A 20,483-nucleotide genomic window follows, 5' to 3' on the forward strand; every position below is an offset into this window, starting at 1 on the left:
CCCTTCCCCCACTCCCCTCATGGACAACCATTACATTATAATTCCAAAGTCTGACTATTAACTTCAGTAAATACATTGTATAGAACAGATGAAAGTTTGCAAGCATGGATAAATGGAGACAACTGGTATTTCTGCCTTACAGATAACAACTGAACCCATATTTTTCTATCTCTTGACAACAATTTCAGGATAACAACCCCACTTTCAGGTAGAGAGCACAAAAACAAAGGAGAAAACCCCCTTATTTACTCTAAGGGAACAATCTGAAGGGTCATCTTACTTTTCTGACACCAAGACTGCCCTCCAGTGCCATGAACTCTCGTTCCACCTTCCCATCCTCTTCTTCAACGGCCAGCCATTTCTCGGACAGGAAGTAGTATACATTACCTTTATAAAGAAATGTTAACAACATGAAACATGATTTTGGAAAAAGGAAAAGCATACTTCTGAAATATAAATTGGAAGAGACATAAAATCATTTATTTGTGTTTTCTTTTCTTTGGAAACTTTTACTCTGGTTTTTATTGTGACATATGAAATGAAAATGGACATTTATTTTTTGAATAATGTCTTTGCTGCATATTTACCATTGTTGAGGTCCTTTACGATGACTCGACTGAGATACCAGCTGGGAGACTGACCAGAGTTGTTGTGCCAAATCTGTACCTTCCAGATTTTACCAATACTGTCTGGCAGCCTATTAGATAGTTATAAAGATATAATGATATCAAGTCATGCAAACATCAGTTATCTCCCTTGTTTGAAATAATACAGCATTATAAGGTATTGAAATATCAATTATCTCCCTTGTCTTAGAAAATACTGTGTTATAAGTTCTAGAAATATTTGTTATCTCACTTGTCTTAAATAAAACAGTGTTATAAGCTATGGAAACATCAGTTATCTCCCTTGTATTAGATAATACAGTGTTATAAACTATGGAAACATCAGTTATCTCCCTTGTCTTAGAAAATATTGTGTCATAAACTATGGAATATCAGTTATCTCCCTTGTCTTAAATAAAACAGTATCATCAGCTTTGGAAACATCAGTTATCTCCCTTGTCTGAAATAAAACAGTATCATCAGCTATGGAAACATCAATTATCTCCTTTGTCTTAAATAAAACAGTGTCATAAGCTATGGAAACATCAGTTATCTCCCTTGTCTTAAATATAACAGTGTTATAAGCTATGGAAACATCTGTTTTCTCCCTTGTTTAAATAAAACAGTGTCATAAGCTATGGAAACATCAGTTATCTCCTTTGTCTTAAATATAACAGTGTCATAAGCTATAGAAACATCAGTTATCTACCCTGTCTTAAATAAAAAGTGTCATAAGCTATGGAAACATCAGTTATCTCCCTTGTCTTAAATAAAACAGTGTCATAAGCTATGGAAACATCAGTTATCTCCTTTGTCTTAAATAAAACAGTATCATAAGCTATTGAAACATCAGTTTTCTCCCTTGTCTTAAAAAAACCAGTGTCATAAACTATGGAAACATCAGTTATCACTCTTGTCTTAAATAAAACAGTGTCATAAACTATGGAAACATCAGTTATCTCCCTTGTCCTAAATAAAACAGTATCATCAGCTATGGAAACATCAGTTATTTCCCTTGTCTTCAATAAAACAGTGTCATAAGCTATGGAAACACCAGTTATCTCCTTCTTATTCAGGGTTTTATATCAAAATTGATATAAGGCTATCCAAACATAAGCTATCTGCTAATTCAATACATAAAAAGAAGTCATAAATCTGTTGCAACGTTAGTTATCTCCCCTGTTTGTTGGTATAGATGTTTTGATCAAGTCTTTTTACATCAACTCTGCCTGAAACAAAGGATATTGCAATCAAGTCATGCTAAAGAAAGAAATTCCTTTGTGATTTTCTCTTATACGTGAAATTTCCTTATTTTACAACAATTATGAAACAATTCATTTCAACTTATATAAATCTCTCTTTTGCTCGGATGTTATCCCACGGGTCTTATTGTGGAAGATGTAGTAAAATCTATCCATACAGAACACCAATTTGCCACATAGTTTCATTTGCAATAAGTACATATTTGCATTTGGTAACCAGATACTAACGGTGTTGGGACCAGATTACACAGGGTATGTTTACAAAGGTTATATTCATATTAACTGGGTTTTTTCAACTTGAACAAAAAGACACCAAGGTGATTTTGTTTGTGTATATTTCTTTCACATTTTTCTGTTCTGTTTTCTCTGAGTGATAAGACAACCTACGTGAGGATAAACTTGTCCCTTGAGTTGCGCTCAAACAGAGGTCGACGGTCGTCTGTGATCAGCTCCCTCGTCTCTGACATGCCTTCCTCTCCGTGAAGTATGAGACTGATCTGTTTGATATACCATCAATACAATCAGGTAACGATCTCAAAGTTGGTTGGTATGTGTTAGGTGTGATTGTAAAGCTGATATAAGGCTTTTGACACGTGGACCAAACATTAATATTTGATATAATATTGGTAATGATACTGGAAGAAGCTACTGTGATTAGATTGGAACAGAAATGTATGGTAATTACTTGAAATCACAGAGTTAGATATAAGATCTAAGTATGTAAAGACATAGTGCGTGTGCACATACAACACAAATATACTTACTTTAACCTTTAACTTATGATGCACTCTAAACTAACTTGGTCTCGTTTATATCATGCTTATAAAGCATCCAAATTTTTAAAAAAATCAACATATACAAATTTAATTTCTCTATCAAAAGACACAAATAATTCACTATTACATCCGAGTGTAATTTAAGGCTGTGCTGCAGTACGTACCTTTGCTGTAGTTCCAGACCCTTTTCTGAAGCCTGTTTCCACGGTAACCTCAAACCTCTGTTGATCCGTGATGGTGTTATCCTGAAGATAAGTTATCCCCCCTTTCTTGGCGTCGTGGATATCGGCACGGTGACAGATCACCATGAGAATAGCGTATAGACATAGAATGACCCCTATCAAGGTTATTGTGATTGGGTTTTCATGGCGACTGAAAATCAGGAAATGTGATTATACATTAATGACATCCATCATAACACTACAATTCACTACATGAATTTTAAAATGTGCTGTATTTTTTCCATAGTTGCAAATATGGTAAATTTTGTGGGATGGATTTTTCGTCTATTGGTGGACATGAAGTGCTGGGATCGGAATAGATCAATATGCTATAATTTTGTTGGATGTAATTTTTGCAAAAATAAAATTACTGTACAAAAGCAAATTTCGCTAAACAAACTTTCCTCCTCCCCTTCGAAAAATAAACGTATTTGTTTTTAGTGGATTACTCCTATATTAAATGTATATACAGTATATTACAGTAAAATCTCACTTCCTCAAACTCGGTTTACTCCAATACCCGTCATTAGTTTAACAATGCCTCTGGTCCCGACCGAGTTTGTGAATATTCTTTGTAAAGTAACTTCGGATTAGACGAACTGTTATTCCTCGAACAAAAATGTGTCCCCGACTCTTCATGGTCATAGTAACTGTACCCTTACCCTAAAAATGTGTGCATATATATATTTTCCAGACCATGTTTTGACATTGATGATTTGGCGTACGTGTTCATTCACTGAGAGTGAAAAACCATATTTCGGCATGGCAATAGTAAGGGGAAACCACATAGCGGATTCTTGACCAACTTTAAAGATATTCAAACTTTGTGATTGTTAATTTTGTTATCAATCAACATTATGATAATAAGGATTCAAAATTTTCTTCATTTTAAAAAATGATCGAAGATTTTTTTCTCGTTTTGACATTTTTGTAGAATTAACGTAGCCGATTACAGTATGGCTGACCATGTCAAAACGACAAGTACTGTACGTTACACATGCAGTTTTTCAACTTTATTTACTTTCTTAATACCAGTGGCTAGATGTTTTCATTGTTTAGCTATTTTAAATCTTATTAAATGCTCTCATCTTGATTAAAATTCTTTTTTTTCTTCTATCATCTACTATCCGCAATATTTGCAGGGTTCATACGAGTTCCAGTTAGGAGGGTTTTACTGTATATATTTCAAACATTATGTTAAAAACATTATGTTCTGATGAAAGTAAATTTATAATACGACACTGTTACACTATAGGAATCACTAATTGTGATGTTATTAATTGTGCACCGAAGTTTTATAATATATACTGCATATAGGTGTTAAATTACTATAACGTGGCAACATGAAATTTAGGATGTGTTGTAAATACAACACTGATTCTGAATATCTGACTGTGAAGTAGATTTGATTGTCATCATTTGACAGAAATTAAAACTTGAAGAATACAAGGATATCTTTTATATCTTTTATACCATTTTTAAGTAGGAAATTCAGATTTTTTTTCAGTTTAATAAAGAAAGTAAATGAAGTACAGAAACAACATCAGAGAAAGAAAAACTCATTACTGGACTCTCCTAATTGGTTTATTAATTACATACACAGGAAAGAGGCTCAGAAGAGTCCTTAAATATCTATTAAAATCTTCATGGCGCATCAACATCACTGTATTATTAATTCTATCATTACTCACGAAAAAAAGTCTTCCACTGCGACGAAGGACAGTTCATTCGGCACGAGATCGAAGTGGCTACCAAACGCAGTCAGGTGATTACAACTGTAAAAGAGTATGTCCTGTTTTATCTTCTTCACTAACGAATAATCAATAGCGTGGCAGGCCCATCCAAGTGTAGGCCTAATCCACTTATCTTAATAATTACGTTAAATCTCAACATCGATTGGTTTATCGCCATCAATATGGATGGCAATTATCTACGTTATAGACAAATCTGGTAAAGTACACTTTATATTGTCCAAAATAATTAGAAAATATTTTTGTCCCGGAAGAAACATGTGTCCCAAATCTAGGTCATTGTTAGCTAGAAGATTAAATGTTTTATTGAACATTTGGCCTAAATGTATCGCAGAAATATTTCATTATGTATATATAGTTGCAGTCAATTTGCTTGCAGTTTTCAATATTATGCTCAATTAAAATCTCATCTTTGGAATCTTGTCATGTTAAATATACAATTTTAAATATTTTTTCTTGAGGAATTCTGCATGAAATTTCCTTGTGATTCATTGCATTTTCTTTTCTGCATAATATTTTCTTATATCCACGACAATTACGTAACTTCATATTCTATATTTTCTTCTTAATGAAATTTCAGATTTATAAATACACATCAAAATCAATTATATTTTTTTTAACCAATGTCTGAGCAATTTTAATTGACCACAAGAAACATGTTCAAGTCTGAATGAAAACTGCACAAATGCTTGTTTCGTTAGAACCAGTTTGGACACATTTGGAAAATATATACTGGTAAGCGTGTCCCAGATCAGATGACTGTGTGTTTGGTTACCGGCAGTGTGTGACGTAGTACGTCGACTCCCCTGTACTCCAGCAGCCATCGTCCGACCACTCCCTCCCAGACTCATTCCAGTACAGACAGTTAGCCCACCATATCTTCAGGGTGTAGTTCCTCTGGGTTGCCTCCCCTGGTCTATGTCTGCCAGAGTTGTAGCCGCCATCAACCACCCCGAGATAGTAACTGCCCGTCACTGAAAAGGACAATGATATATTGTCTAGATTATAACTTTTAATCAAAAGGGATTCAATTCTGCCATTTATATTTTACCAAATTAAAGTCGAGCTGTGTATAAGATCACGAAAGAAATTCATTATTGATCATCACGTTTTTCCAGAGGCATTAATCAAAATGGGTAAAATATGGTGAATTATGCTTTTTAACTACCTTGATATGACGACAGAAATGTTTGATTGCAGTTCAAGGTAAAATTTAGGAGGAAAACTTTTGGTAAGAAATTTTCAGGTCTACTCAAAATCTCAATAACTTCTTGAAAGTCTTAGTCGGTTAAACCAGGATCAATCAAAGAAAATAATGATCAATCGATCATAGTTGGAGATAAAACAATAATCATTGATAAAATAAAATAATTTGAACAACATCAAGTTGAGTAGTGTGTGATCAGTATGTTTTATGTCACATGCAATCATTTAAGGAACCAATTCACTAAGATATATATGAGATTACTGCAGCATTACCGACAGATCTAACACAGTATACTTTAGACTTTTCAATTAATAGAAAAATTGAATACTTTTGTCTGGCCTCACAAATGCATCCCTTTTGTATCAGACAAGGTGGCCAATGTCAGAAAAATGGCTATTTTCTCTGTACTTCACCACTTTCCCTGGACAAATTGAGAAGCAAACCTTTATGAAATCTGTTCTCACAGCACTATCCCAGTACCCTGTATCTTTGTCAGGCATCACCTTGTAATAATTACAGCACTATCCCAGTACCCTGTATCTGTGTCATGCATCTCCTTGTAAGAATTACAGCACTATCCCAGTACCCTGTATCTTTGTCAGGCATCACCTTGTAAGAATTACAGCACTATCCAAGTACCTTGAATCTTTGTCAGGCATCACCTTGTAAGAATTACAGCACTATCCCAGTACCCTGTATCTTTGTCAGGCATCACCTTGTAAGAATTACAGCACTATCCCAGTACCCTGTATCTTTGTCAGGCATCACCTTGTAAGAATTACAGCACTATCCCAGTACCCTGTATCTTTGTCAGGCATCACCTTGTAAGAATTACAGCACTATCCCAGTACCCTGTATCTTTGTCAGGCATCACCTTGTAAGAATTACAGCACTATCCCAGTACCCTGTATCTTTGTCAGGCATCACCTTGTAAGAATTACAGCACTATCCCAGTACCCTGTATCTTTGTCAGGCATCACCTTGTAAGAATTACAGCACTATCCCAGTACCCTGTATCTTTGTCAGGCATCACCTTGTAAGAATTACAGCACTATCCCAGTACCCTGTATCTTTGTCAGGCATCACCTTGTAAGAATTACAGCACTATCCCAGTACCCTGTATCTTTGTCAGGCATCACCTTGTAAGAATTACAGCACTATCCCAGTACCCTGTATCTTTGTCAGGCATCACCTTGTAAGAATTACAGCACTATCCCAGTACCCTGTATCTTTGTCAGGCATCACCTTGTAAGAATTACAGCACTATCCCAGTACCCTGTATCTTTGTCAGGCATCACCTTGTAAGAATTACAGCACTATCCCAGTACCCTGTATCTTTGTCAGGCATCACCTTGTAAGAATTACAGCACTATCCCAGTACCCTGTATCTTTGTCAGGCATCACCTTGTAAGAATTACAGCACTATCCCAGTACCCTGTATCTTTGTCAGGCATCACCTTGTAAGAATTACAGCACTATCCCAGTACCCTGTATCTTTGTCAGGCATCACCTTGTAAGAATTACAGCACTATCCCAGTACCCTGTATCTTTGTCAGGCATCACCTTGTAAGAATTACAGCACTATCCCAGTACCCTGTATCTTTGTCAGGCATCACCTTGTAAGAATTACAGCACTATCCCAGTACCCTGTATCTTTGTCAGGCATCACCTTGTAAGAATTACAGCACTATCCCAGTACCCTGTATCTTTGTCAGGCATCACCTTGTAAGAATTACAGCACTATCCCAGTACCCTGTATCTTTGTCAGGCATCACCTTGTAAGAATTACAGCACTATCCCAGTACCCTGTATCTTTGTCAGGCATCACCTTGTAAGAATTACAGCACTATCCCAGTACCCTGTATCTTTGTCAGGCATCACCTTGTAAGAATTACAGCACTATCCCAGTACCCTGTATCTTTGTCAGGCATCACCTTGTAAGAATTACAGCACTATCCCAGTACCCTGTATCTTTGTCAGGCATCACCTTGTAAGAATTACAGCACTATCCCAGTACCCTGTATCTTTGTCAGGCATCACCTTGTAAGAATTACAGCACTATCCCAGTACCCTGTATCTTTGTCAGGCATCACCTTGTAAGAATTACAGCACTATCCCAGTACCCTGTATCTTTGTCAGGCATCACCTTGTAAGAATTACAGCACTATCCCAGTACCCTGTATCTTTGTCAGGCATCACCTTGTAAGAATTACAGCACTATCCCAGTACCCTGTATCTTTGTCAGGCATCACCTTGTAAGAATTACAGCACTATCCCAGTACCCTGTATCTTTGTCAGGCATCACCTTGTAAGAATTACAGCACTATCCCAGTACCTTGAATCTTTTTCAGGCATCACCTTGTAAAAGTTACAGCACTTTCCCAGTACCCTGTATCTTTGTCATGCATCACCTTGTAAGAATTACAGCACTATCCCAGTACCCTGAATCTTTGTCAGGCATCACCTTGTAGAATTACAGCACTTTCCCAGTACCCTGTATCTTTGTCAGGCATCACCTTGTAAGAATTACACCACTATCTAAGTATCCTGTATCTTTGTCAGACATCACCTTGTAATAATTACAGCACTATCCCAGTAACCCGTATCTTTGTCAGGCATCACCTTGTAAGAATTACAGCACTATCCCAGTCCCCTGTATCTTTGTCAGGCATCACCTTGTAATAATTACAGCACTATCCCAGTACCCTGTATCTTTGTCAGGCATCACCTTGTAAGAATTACAATGTCCCCAGGTACTATCCTTATATTCTAACATTCCTATTATCATCTTGTGTGAATTTCCCTTTGATCCCCTCATCATCCTATTGCCCTTCCCTGTTCCATTTTAAGGATACTATAGGATCTGTTGCTCATCATCATCCTTCCTCCATCCTCTTGTCCTTTGGATACCCTGGTTAAATCAAAGCCCATCCCTTATCCTCTTGTACGATTCAAACTATCCACAGAAATCCTACTTATATTAACATCCCACTTACATGCATGTTATAAATCATATTCTCTTCCTTATCCTTAACCCTAATCTCAAGCTTTTAATAGAAGTTTTATTCTCGCTGCTCTCGCTATTCTTCAGTAACTCTCCTATCATTCTCTTGTGGCGATTCCATTGTTCCCAGGATCAAATCTTCATTCAACTATTCTCCTTATCATCTGCTAGAAATATGTCAGACAGGAGCCTTGCTTATTCTTATTCTTCCCAGGGTTCTCTTGCAAATGGAAAAGGAAAGAGAGAAGTGTGCTTCCATTGGGGATTGAACCTCTAGCATGAAGCTAGGAGGCGACCATATTAATCCTGTGTACAATTAAAATCTGCAACACTACTTCCAGCATTTCAAATGTGTCCAACCTCAAACACTACAACAAACCAGGTTCTAACTCCCTGTCACCACAGGGAGGGCCACAGACACCAATTGTAGTAGGAAAGAGAGTAGAGTGCTTCCAACCAGGAATGAACCTGCAACCCAAAGATCCCCAGTCCGCCACTCTATCGATCTAACCAAAGGATAATTCTGCCTAGTGGGAAGCCAAGGTGACCATAATCCTATGTACATTTATCTGCCACATCATAATTATATATTTCTGTCAATCTCCAGCTATTCACTGTATCACACCCCTTGTCCTCTTGTTAGATCTATGATGTACCCAGAATCCCCTCAATGTCATATAGAAATTATACAAAAGCCCTCCCTTATCCCCATTCTCCCATTGTCCTTTTGTAGAAAAAATACCGTTTCCAGGATGTCTTCCTTATAATATTAACCCTGGGTTCTCCTCTTCTTGCATTAAATCTTTTTCTGTAGCTAGAATACTATCTTTACCCTGCCCCTGTAAATCTATAATTAGTCCAGATCGTTTTACACAAAATCTCTTGTCTGTAGGATCCACTACTTTTTCGAAACTCTCTACTTATCCTCCTTTCTCAACCCCAAGGGGGTGAACAATTCTATTAGTCTCCAGGAGCCTTGCCTTAATCTACCCTTCCCTTATGTTCTTGTAGGAATTATACTGTTCCCCGATCCTCCTTCTCTCAGTGGTCCTCTTGAATGAATTGGTGTCTACAGGTGTCCTTGCTCATCCTAACTGTCCCCTAATATTCTTGCATAGAGATTATCCTGTCCAAGGAACCCTAACCGTATCCTTACCCAACCCCTCTTATCAGTATATTATCCACGGATCCTCTTCTCATCCCACCCTAGACTTCTGTAGGTTTAATCTTCAAATGTCTCCCTCTTCATTCTCTTTCAGACTGGTGTCCCTGGGACCCCATCTCATCTTAATTCTCTCCTTGTTATCTTTCAGACTTGTGTCCCTGGGAACCCCCACCTCATCCTAATTCTCTCCTTGTTATCTTTCAGACTTGTGTCCCTGGGAACCCCCACCTCATCTATATTCTCTCCTTGTTATCTGTCAGACTTGTGTTCCTAGGAACCCCCACCTCATCATAATTCTCTCCTTGTTATCTTTCAGACATGTGTCCCTGGGAACCCCCACCTCATCCTAATTCTCTCATTCTCTTTCAGACTTGTGTCCCTGGGAACCCCCATCTCATCCTAATTCTCTCCTCATCCTCTTTCAGACTTGTGTCCCTGGGAACCCCCACCTCATCCTAGTTCTCTCCTCGTTATCTTTCAGACTTGTGTCCCTTGGAACCCCCACCTCATCCTAATTCTCTCCTCATTCTCTTTCAGACTTGTGTCCCTGGTAACCCCCACCTCATCCTTATTATCTCCTTGTTCTCTTTCAGACTTGTGTCCCTGGGAATCCCCACCTCATCCTAATTCTCTCCTCGTTCTCTTTCAGACTTGTGTCCCTGGAAACCCCCACCTCATCCTAACCTTCTCCTCATTATCTTTCAGACTTGTGTCCCTTGGAACCCCCACCTCATCCTAATTCTCTCCTCATTCTCTTTCAGACTTGTGTCCCTGGTAACCCCCACCTCATCCTTATTATCTCCTTGTTCTCTTTCAGACTTGTGTCCCTGGGAATCCCCACCTCATCCTAATTCTCTCCTCGTTCTCTTTCAGACTTGTGTCCCTGGAAACCCCCACCTCATCCTAACCTTCTCCTCATTATCTTTCAGACTTGTGTCCCTTGGAACCCCCACCTCATCCTAATTCTCTCCTCATTCTCTTTCAGACTTGTGTCCCTGGTAACCCCCACCTCATCCTTATTATCTCCTTGTTCTCTTTCAGACTTGTGTCCCTGGGAATCCCCACCTCATCCTAATTCTCTCATTCTCTTTCAGACTTGTGTCCCTGGGAACCTCCACCTCATCTTAATTCTCTCCTTGTTTTCTGTCAGACTTATGTCCCTGGGAACCCCCATCTCATCCTAATTCTCTCCTCATCCTCTTTCAGACTTGTGTCCCTGGGAACCCCCACCTCATCCTAATTCTCTCATTCTCTTTCAGACTTGTGTCCCTGGGAACCTCCACCTCATCCTAATTCTCTCCTCATTCTCTTTCAGACTTGTGTCCCTGGGAACCCCCACCTCGTCCTAATTCTCTCCTCATTCTCTTTCAGACTTGTGTCCCTTGGAACCTCCACCTCATCCTTACCCTCTCCTCATCCTCTTTCAAGCTAGTGTCCCTGGGAACCCCACCTCATTTTAACCTTTTTCTCATCCTCTTTCAAACTATTGTCCCTGGGAACCCCACCTCATCCTAACCTTCTCCTGAATCGATTCAGACTTAAACGTGTCCGTGAGACCCTCTCCGCATTCTTTGTCGGAAAATTTGCACTAGCAATTATGATTCTAATAAATTTATGCTTATTTTCTATACAGTATAAGAAAGAAATTTTATTTCTAAAAAAATATTCCATCTGCGAACATATCTTAAGTAGGATTTTTTATGTGGCTTAAATCAAACATTTCATTTTGTTTTGTTTAAATGAACTGAGAACCAACATCTTAAACATGTCCGCGTGGATGAGATTTAATTGGTGTAAATTGTTATAATAATCATATCTGAAGTACATGTAGGTCTTTATAGCCAACTTTTCTTAAGGAAGTAAAGCAGAGTCTGGTGGAGCTTGATATTATTATGATAAAGGATACCAGCCAAGACGATTAAGCCCAGAGCAGTGTTTTTGTTGTTTATTTGGAGCATTCTCCCTTTTATATAGAAAGTGAAACAATAACAAGAGGCCCATGGGCCTTAACTGTCACCAGAGTTCTGATATATTTATACAGAGTGTTGATTTTTGTTTTTAAAACATGAACAGAAGTATTATTCAAAGTGACAAAAAACAATAAAACAACCTTATTCAATATCTAGCATACAGATTTAAGAGTGAAAAGTATTTGAATTTAGCGCCTCTGATTCTAAACAAGGAAAATTTTAGCACACTGACTCCTTTGGGCGCCCTTGGGGGTAGAGCTCAGGCTCAAAATGTTCAAAGTATCAAACTGTCAACTTGGGGTTATAATTCCGATCAAGTTATCAACATGTAATATTCATAGAATCATTTGCCATAATAAAAAGGTATAACACTATTTGACCCCATCTCTCAGTCCCTAGGGAGGCAACATATTTTATTTATACAATACCAAGTCCCAATGACCCGGGAAAGCTCCAAACCAAATTTGGTCAAAATCTATTTATCCATTCTAGCTGTTCTACTACATGTATGTGTCACTACAGTAGCCCACACCATAAGATCACTTGTAATTGTTCTTTGGCAAATAATAACAAGAGGTCCAGAGGGCCTGTATCACTCACCTGGATACCAAAGCAATCATGGCAAAATATTCTCCGAATGAGATCAAGGGAATATGCCAGACCCCAAGGCCAATCCTTGTAGCATATCTGTATTAGATGTTCATGCCCAGCAATTTTATGTATGGTTATGGGGTGGGGATCTCAACTGTTTCCAAGCTTTGACTCAGAAACTAGGTCCCTAGGGTTGTGGCCAGACCCCAGGATCAATTCTAATATCGTGACTGCATTTGTCTCTTTTTGCCAAGCATTTGTAAATATAGTTTTGGGGTGGGGATCTGAACAGTTTCAAAGCTATGATCCAGGGGTTAAGTCTGGAAGGGTTGGGCAGACCCTGGGGTCAATTCTAATATCATGACTGTATTCGTCTTTTTATGCACAACAATTGTATATATAGTTTTGGGGTGGGGATCTAAACTATTTCGAAGTTATGACCCAGGGGTTAAGTCTCCAAGGGTGGGGCAGTCCCCAAGGCCACCCTGGAAGCATATGTGCAATCATCTTTTTATACTCAGCAATTCTATATACCGTTATAGGGTGGGGCTCTCAAATGTTTCCAAGCTGTGACTAACAAACTAGGTCCCTGGGGGTTCGGTCAGACCCCAGGGTCTATTCTGATATCATGACTGCATTAGTCTTTTTATGCCCAGTATTTGTATATCTAGTTTTGGGGTGGGGATCTCAACAGTTTTAAAGTTATGGCCCAGGGACTTTGTGTCCAAGGTGGGGCCAGACCCTATAGCCATCCTGGAAGCAAATGTGCATTCTTCTCTTTATACTCAGAAATTGTATACCATGGTTATATGGTGGGGATCTCAACCATTTCCAAGTAATACACTTTTTGTGGCCCCACCCCTTAGCCCGGGGGGTCATCCCCACCATTTGTACAATTTTTAATCCCTGCCTCCCATGAATGCTTCCGACCAAATGTGATCAATATCCATGGCAGAGTTCTACAGAAGAAGTCGCTGAAAGCAGTATAGCCAAATTGTCCCCTTTTTGCCCCTCCCCTCAGCCCCCTGGGGGGTCAATCCCATCACTTGTACAATTTTGAATCCCCACCACCTAGGGATGCTTCCAGTCACATAAGGTTGATATCCACTTCTTAGTTCCAGAGAAGAAGTTGCTTAAAGCAATATAGCCAAATTGACCCCTTTTGGCCCCGCCCCTCATCCCCCTGGGGGGTCAGCCCCACCATTTGTACAATTTTGAATCCCCACCACCTAGGGATGCTTCAAGTCAAATTTAGTTGAATTCCAATCAGTGGTTAACATGAAGAAATCGTTTGAAGAATTGGTTGACGTACGGACGACGGACGCAACGGTATGGCATAAGCTCACCTTGGTCCTTCGGACCAGGTGAGCTAATAATAATACAATTTTCTATTACTTTTTTGGCTGGGATATAAATACAAACTTTACCGACGACTGATGTACTATGAAGGAAATGTTTTTGGAATTTGAAAGATGTTAGATGGACAGATCCTATAAAAATAGAATAAAATCTCTATTTGTAAGTGTTTCGGCACAATATATATTGCTACCAAACCTAGCAATGCGATAACTCTACTTCTCCAAACAGCTCTAACGTACATCATGTGCATTAGATCGGAAAATTTATCGCTACGAAAATTAATCAAATAAGATTACCATGTAATAATTTCTACAATCCTGTTTGTCACAACTTCAATTAAATTTTTACTTTTTATCTAAACATGGCATGATAGATACCGCCATTAGAGTGTGCGTGATAGACCTAGCTTTACTACGACCACTTTCCTTTGACATTCGTAGTTCTAAAACAACGATATGCATGTGCTGACGTTGGAGAGACTTTTCGACCTTTTAAAAGGTTTTCCATTTTTCCTGTTCTAGTCCGTTGCTTGGAACTAGGTAATGGCATCTTTGTAATGAAGTTAAAATCCAGCCAGCCCCATCAATCCTAGTTAGGGACAAAAATGTTTTATGCATGCTGGGAATGATTTGCGACATGGTGTTAGCCCACCACTGTAAATATCTGACGTCGTGATTGTTTTTTTCCCTCTTTCCATGCTTTTATTCAATATTGTATCTCTTTGATCTATGTAAACCCAATGATGGCTAACCGTAGTGTTACTTAATGCGAATTATTGATGAAATCAGTATCCTACAATTTGAACATTAATAAAATGTCAAATTCATCCAAATTAATTATCCATCTTACCGAGCCTCTAGTATAATGTCACAGTGTATTACACGTCAGAAAGGACAAAAACTCTGGACTCGCAGCGTAATGGGATTTTTTCTGAAATTAATTTTCTATCAAACGATCTTGGGGTAAAATGTCCGTGTTCATTACAGCAATACTTGTACGATATTTTCATGGTGGGTGTACCCCATGGAAAGATGAATAAAGGCCGACAGGACTCAATTTATAAAAAAAAAATCTACAATTTCTTGGAGGGAAAACTACAGCGCATTTGATGGAAACGGGCAAAATTACATGATTAACGGCTAATACATGTAGAATCTAGGGTCGGTACATGTAGAATCTAGGGTCGGCGCTACCTTGTAGTCATACATTGGTTTTGCCCCGCTTCACTTTAGCTGTGTATACGCTTTGTCAGGCAAGTTGTAGCAAAGGTGAAATCTAATTCTGACTCCAATAGGAAACAGATCTAATGTTATAACGGGAATTGTTTCTGGTATCAAACAAACAATGATTCTGAAGGTTGGCTTCACTGGGTCGACTCTTAAATACGTTTGGCATAAAATCAAATTTCTTAAGTTAGCAAAGAAGCCTGGTCTGCCCACCACCACTGACAGGAGAGCGCGCGTTGTTCCCCAATAACCCATCCCCTACAGTCCCACAAATCAGGTTAGTCTGTGTAAACAGCTGGGAATCAGACATACTCAGGTCAAAAGTTCAACTGCTTTCTCTACTTGGTTGTCATGGTAACCGCTACCCGTATCTTATATGTACATATGAACTGTATGTCTTTTTTGTGATGTGTATATGATTAGTGGAATATCGATAAGTCTTACAATTACAAGTAACTTATTCTGGGTTTTAAATACGTTTATAGAACAAGAATCAATTTAAAGACATTTTTATATATAGTTTTGTACAAAGAAATTCAAAGAGCAGGAATAAAATCAAAAGGAACAGAGGTACTGTATTGCCTTCCTTGATATTTAGACAATTACTGAAAAATAATCCTGTTAAAATATATACTGTGTACATTGCAACCATGTTCCTGTTTTAGGCCCCGCTTTGGAGCACCCTGGAGGGGGCCAACTGGGGCCCATTCCTTTATATAAAAGTTGATTCCCTGTTTCAAAGGATGCTTCATAATAAGTTTGTTCAGATAAATGACCTGGACCACCTTTGAAGATCTAGCATGTAAAAATCAGTAAAATTGTTAATGAACATTTTGGCAAATGAACAAGTATATAGCTGTGGATCATTACCATAGGTTCCTTGTTAAATAAAAATATGTTTAAAAACGTTTTTTCCATAATGGCCTATTTTGACCTTTGGCCTCAACACAATACATTTGAAAAAGGTATGCCTGGCTGGTCTTCATAACATACTGAATTCATCATGACTCTAGAACTCAGATTTTTGAAGTTGTTTGAAAAGAAATCACTTGACTCCTGTGGCCTTTAAAGTAGGTTAATGTGATTCTTTTGGGGAATCTATTAGCCAAATATGGTGACCCCAGGTCTTTCAGTTCTTTTGAAGCCTATTCAAAGTAAAAGTGGATGGACAGCATAATGAGCAGCAGTGCTACATGCACCATAACAAGCTCACAGGCACTTCAAGTGCAATACAGTAAAATATTGTAGAGATATTTTTTATTTTTATATTAATTATAACAAGAGGCCCAATGGGCCTGCATTGCTCAACTGGTATTAATCTCACATTTGTAATCTTAAAAGTGGACTAAAATACAGCTACAGGCAGAATATCAGTGTTTGATTCATAAGAATCTATTAAAAGATTTAAACATATGATGCCTGTGACCTTGAATGTCGAAGAAGGACATTAGGTTGAAAGTGGATCAAGGTCATTCATTTGAACTAACTTGGTAGTCCTTTATCCCAGCATGCTACAGGCCCAATATCAGTACCCTGGGCCTTTTGGTTATTGAGAAGAAGTTGTTTGAAGATTTTACGCTATTTGACCCCTGTGACATTGAAAGTTGGTCGAGGTCATTCATTAGAACAAACTTGGTAGTCCTTAATCCCAGCATGCTACATACAGGCCCAATATCAGTACCTTGGGCATTTTTGTTATTGAGAAGAAGTTGTTTTACGATTTTAAGACATCTGACCCCAGTGACCTTAAAAATGGGTCAAGGTCATTCATTTGAACAAACTTGGTAGCCCTTCATCCCAACATGCTACAGGCCTAATATCAGTATCCTGGGCCTTTTGGTTATTGAGAAGAAGTTGTTTGAATATTTTAACATATTTGACCCCTGTGACCTTGAAAGGAGGTCAAGGTCATTCATTCGAACAAACTTGGTAGCCCTTGATCCCAGCAAGCTACTGGCCAAAAATCATCATCCTAGTCATTTTGATTACTGAAGGAAGTTAATAATGAGCTAATAAAATTAATAGTGAAGTGGCAAATACCAAAAGACATGTTTCATGTCACAATCAGTGTTAATACAAATGTACCTGGTTAGTCACATGTTGTCAAATATGCAGCAAAACTAATATATCACTATTAAGTGTAAATTTATCACAGGTGGTCTAAAATAAGCAGTCACAATATGTATCTACATCTACCTGTACTTATGTATTCTGTCTTTTCGTATTGCAGAGTTATCTGCTCTTGTGAGCAGGTATTGATTGTCACGTCATTGGTTTGTGAGAGTAACGTCATCAGTTTTTGAGGAAACAACGTAATTTTCTCACACTAACCAATGACGTAACAATCAATACCTGCTCACAAGAGAAGATAACTCTGCAATACGCAAAGACGGAATACAATTGTTGAGAACACATGCAGTAACTTCAGCATGTTATTAACACTGTATTAACTCAGCTGGAATAAGCCCATGCCTGGTAAATAAGCCCACCTATATCTATCACAGTTCAGTAGAAATACCCAAAAAATGCTACATGTAGATAACTGTTTTAGAATAAGCCCAACCCTTATTTTGAGTCAGAGATTGCATGGCTAGAAATTATTTTTAAAATATATTAGTCAGTTGGACTTGTAGGTTCAAATTTTACTACCCCGTGTGCAAATTCCACAAACCTAATATCATGCAAACATGATAATTAATATTTTAAGTATTGAAAAGTTAATCGGGCTTAGCAGTTTTTAGAACCACTAGTCCAGCTGGAGGTAACACTAGTCTCAGACAATCTAGATCTGGCTACCCTTATTTTCCAGCCCTGGATTGTGTTGCTCCTTGCTACCCATATTTTCCAGCCCTGGATTGTGTTGCTCCTTGCTACCCTTGTTTTCTAGCCCTGGCTACCCTTATTTTTCAGCCCTGGATTGTGTTGCTCCTTGCTACCCTTATTGTCCAGCCCTGGATTGTGTTGCTCCTTGCATGCTACCCTTATTTTCCAGCCCTGGATTGTGTTGCTCCTTGCTACCATTATTTTCCAGCCCTGGATTGTGTTGCTCCTTGCTACCCTTGTTTTCTAGCCCTGGCTACCCTTATTTTCCAGCCCTGGATTGTGTTGATCCTTGCTACCCTTATTTTCTAGCCCTGGCTACCCTCATTTTCCAGCCCTGGATTGTGTTGCTCCTTGCTACCCTTATTTTCCAGCCATGGATTGTGTTGCTCCTTGCATGCTAACCTTATTTTCTAGCCCTTGCTACCCTCATTTTCCAGCCCTGGATTGTGTTGCTCCTTGCTACCCTTATTTTCCAGCCCTGGATTGTGTTGCTCCTTGCTACCCTTATTTTCTAGCCCTGGATTGTGTTGCTCCTTGCTACCCTTATTTTACAGCCCTGGCTTCCCTTATTTTCCAGCCCTGGATTGTGTTGCTCCTTGCTACCATTATTTACTAGGCCTGGCTACCCTTATTTTCCAGCCCTGGATTTTGTTGCTCCTTATGGTGGCTTATTTTAGGATGAATATGATGGCAATTAGGTTTTTCAGTTTTGAAATGTTGGATTATTGAAAATCTCCATAGAATTTTATTAGTTCTCTTAGTTACAGCTTCACAGCCATTTCTTTTGTATGCTATTATTGTTGACAACGTGGGAGAATTCTTACTTATTGTCAGCAAAGGATTTTTTCAACCAAATTTTTTATCAAATTTCCTTCTGGTTTCATGGGAGAATTTGGCAAACGCACCAAACTAAGATGATAATTGCAAACCTGGTAGGATGATTTGTTCCCAATCCCCCCAACTGAGAAACTAGAGAGTATACTCAACTGTACAGTTTTTACATCAATTGCATGCTTCGGGGAAATAAAATATTTGCTTTTATGTGTACATTACAATTTGACATCAATGCATATGGACTCTCTGCTATGTAATTGTTCTTCATGAAGATCTCCAATTACTGCAGCGGAGGACCTGCTTATATAACCGTGACATTGTTTTCTAATGTCTAGTGTACTTTTAATCTGTGGTGGAAATGCCCTGGCGAGATATCATTTAAGCTAATCGCACGAAGAATTATATCATACCAATCTTAATATTTATAACAAGACAGATTTTATGATTATAATAACAAAAGGATAAATAAAATTAACAATGCTCGTTAAATTAAATGTGATGCAGGAAACAATGCTCCAGGAATACTTCGTGGTTGGGGCAAGGTACCACATGAGGTGCAGGTAAAATACTCCCAGAACATCTTCTGGTTCCCTCAAGATCCTTTATGTGTCTTCAAATTCCTGTTGTCTGTTTAGGGAATAGTACATTGTTTTGAGTGGCTATACTGGTGATTAGAACATGAAATTTGGTTTGAACTCGAGATCGATAGGTCTCATTCTAATCGCCAGTCTTGACACGAAAAACAACGTACTATCCCCATTCTAACTTATATGTTTAGAAACATTGTATATCCTTGTTACAAGTAAGTATTAAAGTACTCATGTGACCTGTGTTGGCGACGTGTCATCCTGCAGCAGACTGACCAATCAGAAAGAAGCTTTCAAAAGTCTGTCATTTGGCCCCGCCTATACTGGCGAGCGCCCGATCTGTATGTTTACAAAGCGGAATATTTGGATTGTCCGTGAACGTCTTGTCACCAGTTTATATGACACGTTTGGATTAATATGGACCAAATTCTTACATTTCCATGTCAGTATGCATGTCAATCTGTGCGTATCGACAAAATCGGTAATCATTTGTATAGATTTAGTTTTGTGTCAATTCATACGACACATGTAAAATGTTTCATTTGATTTCAGATCTAACCAGATGCATTTACATGGATGGTTTCAATAATAAATGGAGGTATGGACAAGGAATGTTTAATTTTTAATTTTTAATTTATTCAGCAAATACATTTCATCTGTCCTTTCTGTTCTGTTGCTTGCTAGCCTTAACAGCGGGATTTCGCTAAGAGGCGAGCTTGACGCCATGTTGTTTTGGTTAGAAATGGAGCGTGACTTAGATGCGATGGGAGGAGCTTAACACGATTGTTAACAACTCTATTGAAGTATCCAATCTAAACACGCGTCACAAAAAAATCCTGGTGTCTGTCTGTATTTAAATCATGTTTTTGTTCTGTGTGTAATGTGATGTATGTAATGTCAGGAAGTACCCTAAATATTCTATGATCTCTTAAAAGTTTTATGTGTAAAATGGCGTTTTAATGAAATATAAGTACCTTAATTGGTAGAGTTTTTTTGGCAGTTGGGCCATTTATCCTTGGTCGGTCGCATTACGCCAAATACACTAAATTTTTATTTAACTCATTCACCCCTGAAATTTCAAAATGAACTATATCATCCTTTG

General features: G+C 38.3%; 1 protein-coding gene across 4 annotated transcripts in view; it reads right to left on the reverse strand.

Moving 5' to 3' along the window:
- The window catches only part of LOC110443309, a 365,314-nt gene that overhangs the window by 28,580 nt on the left and 316,251 nt on the right, over window positions 1-20,483 (reverse strand). For all 4 annotated transcript variants that reach the window (XM_021487458.1, XM_021487457.1, XM_021487459.1 and 1 more), the window contains 6 exons: window positions 5,391-5,589; window positions 4,556-4,639; window positions 2,808-3,015; window positions 2,255-2,364; window positions 588-697; window positions 281-387 (listed from right to left, as the gene is read on the reverse strand). In XM_021487458.1, coding sequence (XP_021343133.1) covers window positions 281-387; window positions 588-697; window positions 2,255-2,364; window positions 2,808-3,015; window positions 4,556-4,639; window positions 5,391-5,589 — 818 coding nt within the window. The remainder of the gene's footprint in view (window positions 1-280; window positions 388-587; window positions 698-2,254; window positions 2,365-2,807; window positions 3,016-4,555; window positions 4,640-5,390; window positions 5,590-20,483) is intronic.

The sequence above is a fragment of the Mizuhopecten yessoensis genome, unplaced genomic scaffold, assembly GCF_002113885.1.
Source record: "Mizuhopecten yessoensis strain PY_sf001 unplaced genomic scaffold, ASM211388v2 scaffold716339, whole genome shotgun sequence".
Classification (NCBI taxonomy): domain Eukaryota; kingdom Metazoa; phylum Mollusca; class Bivalvia; order Pectinida; family Pectinidae; genus Mizuhopecten; species Mizuhopecten yessoensis.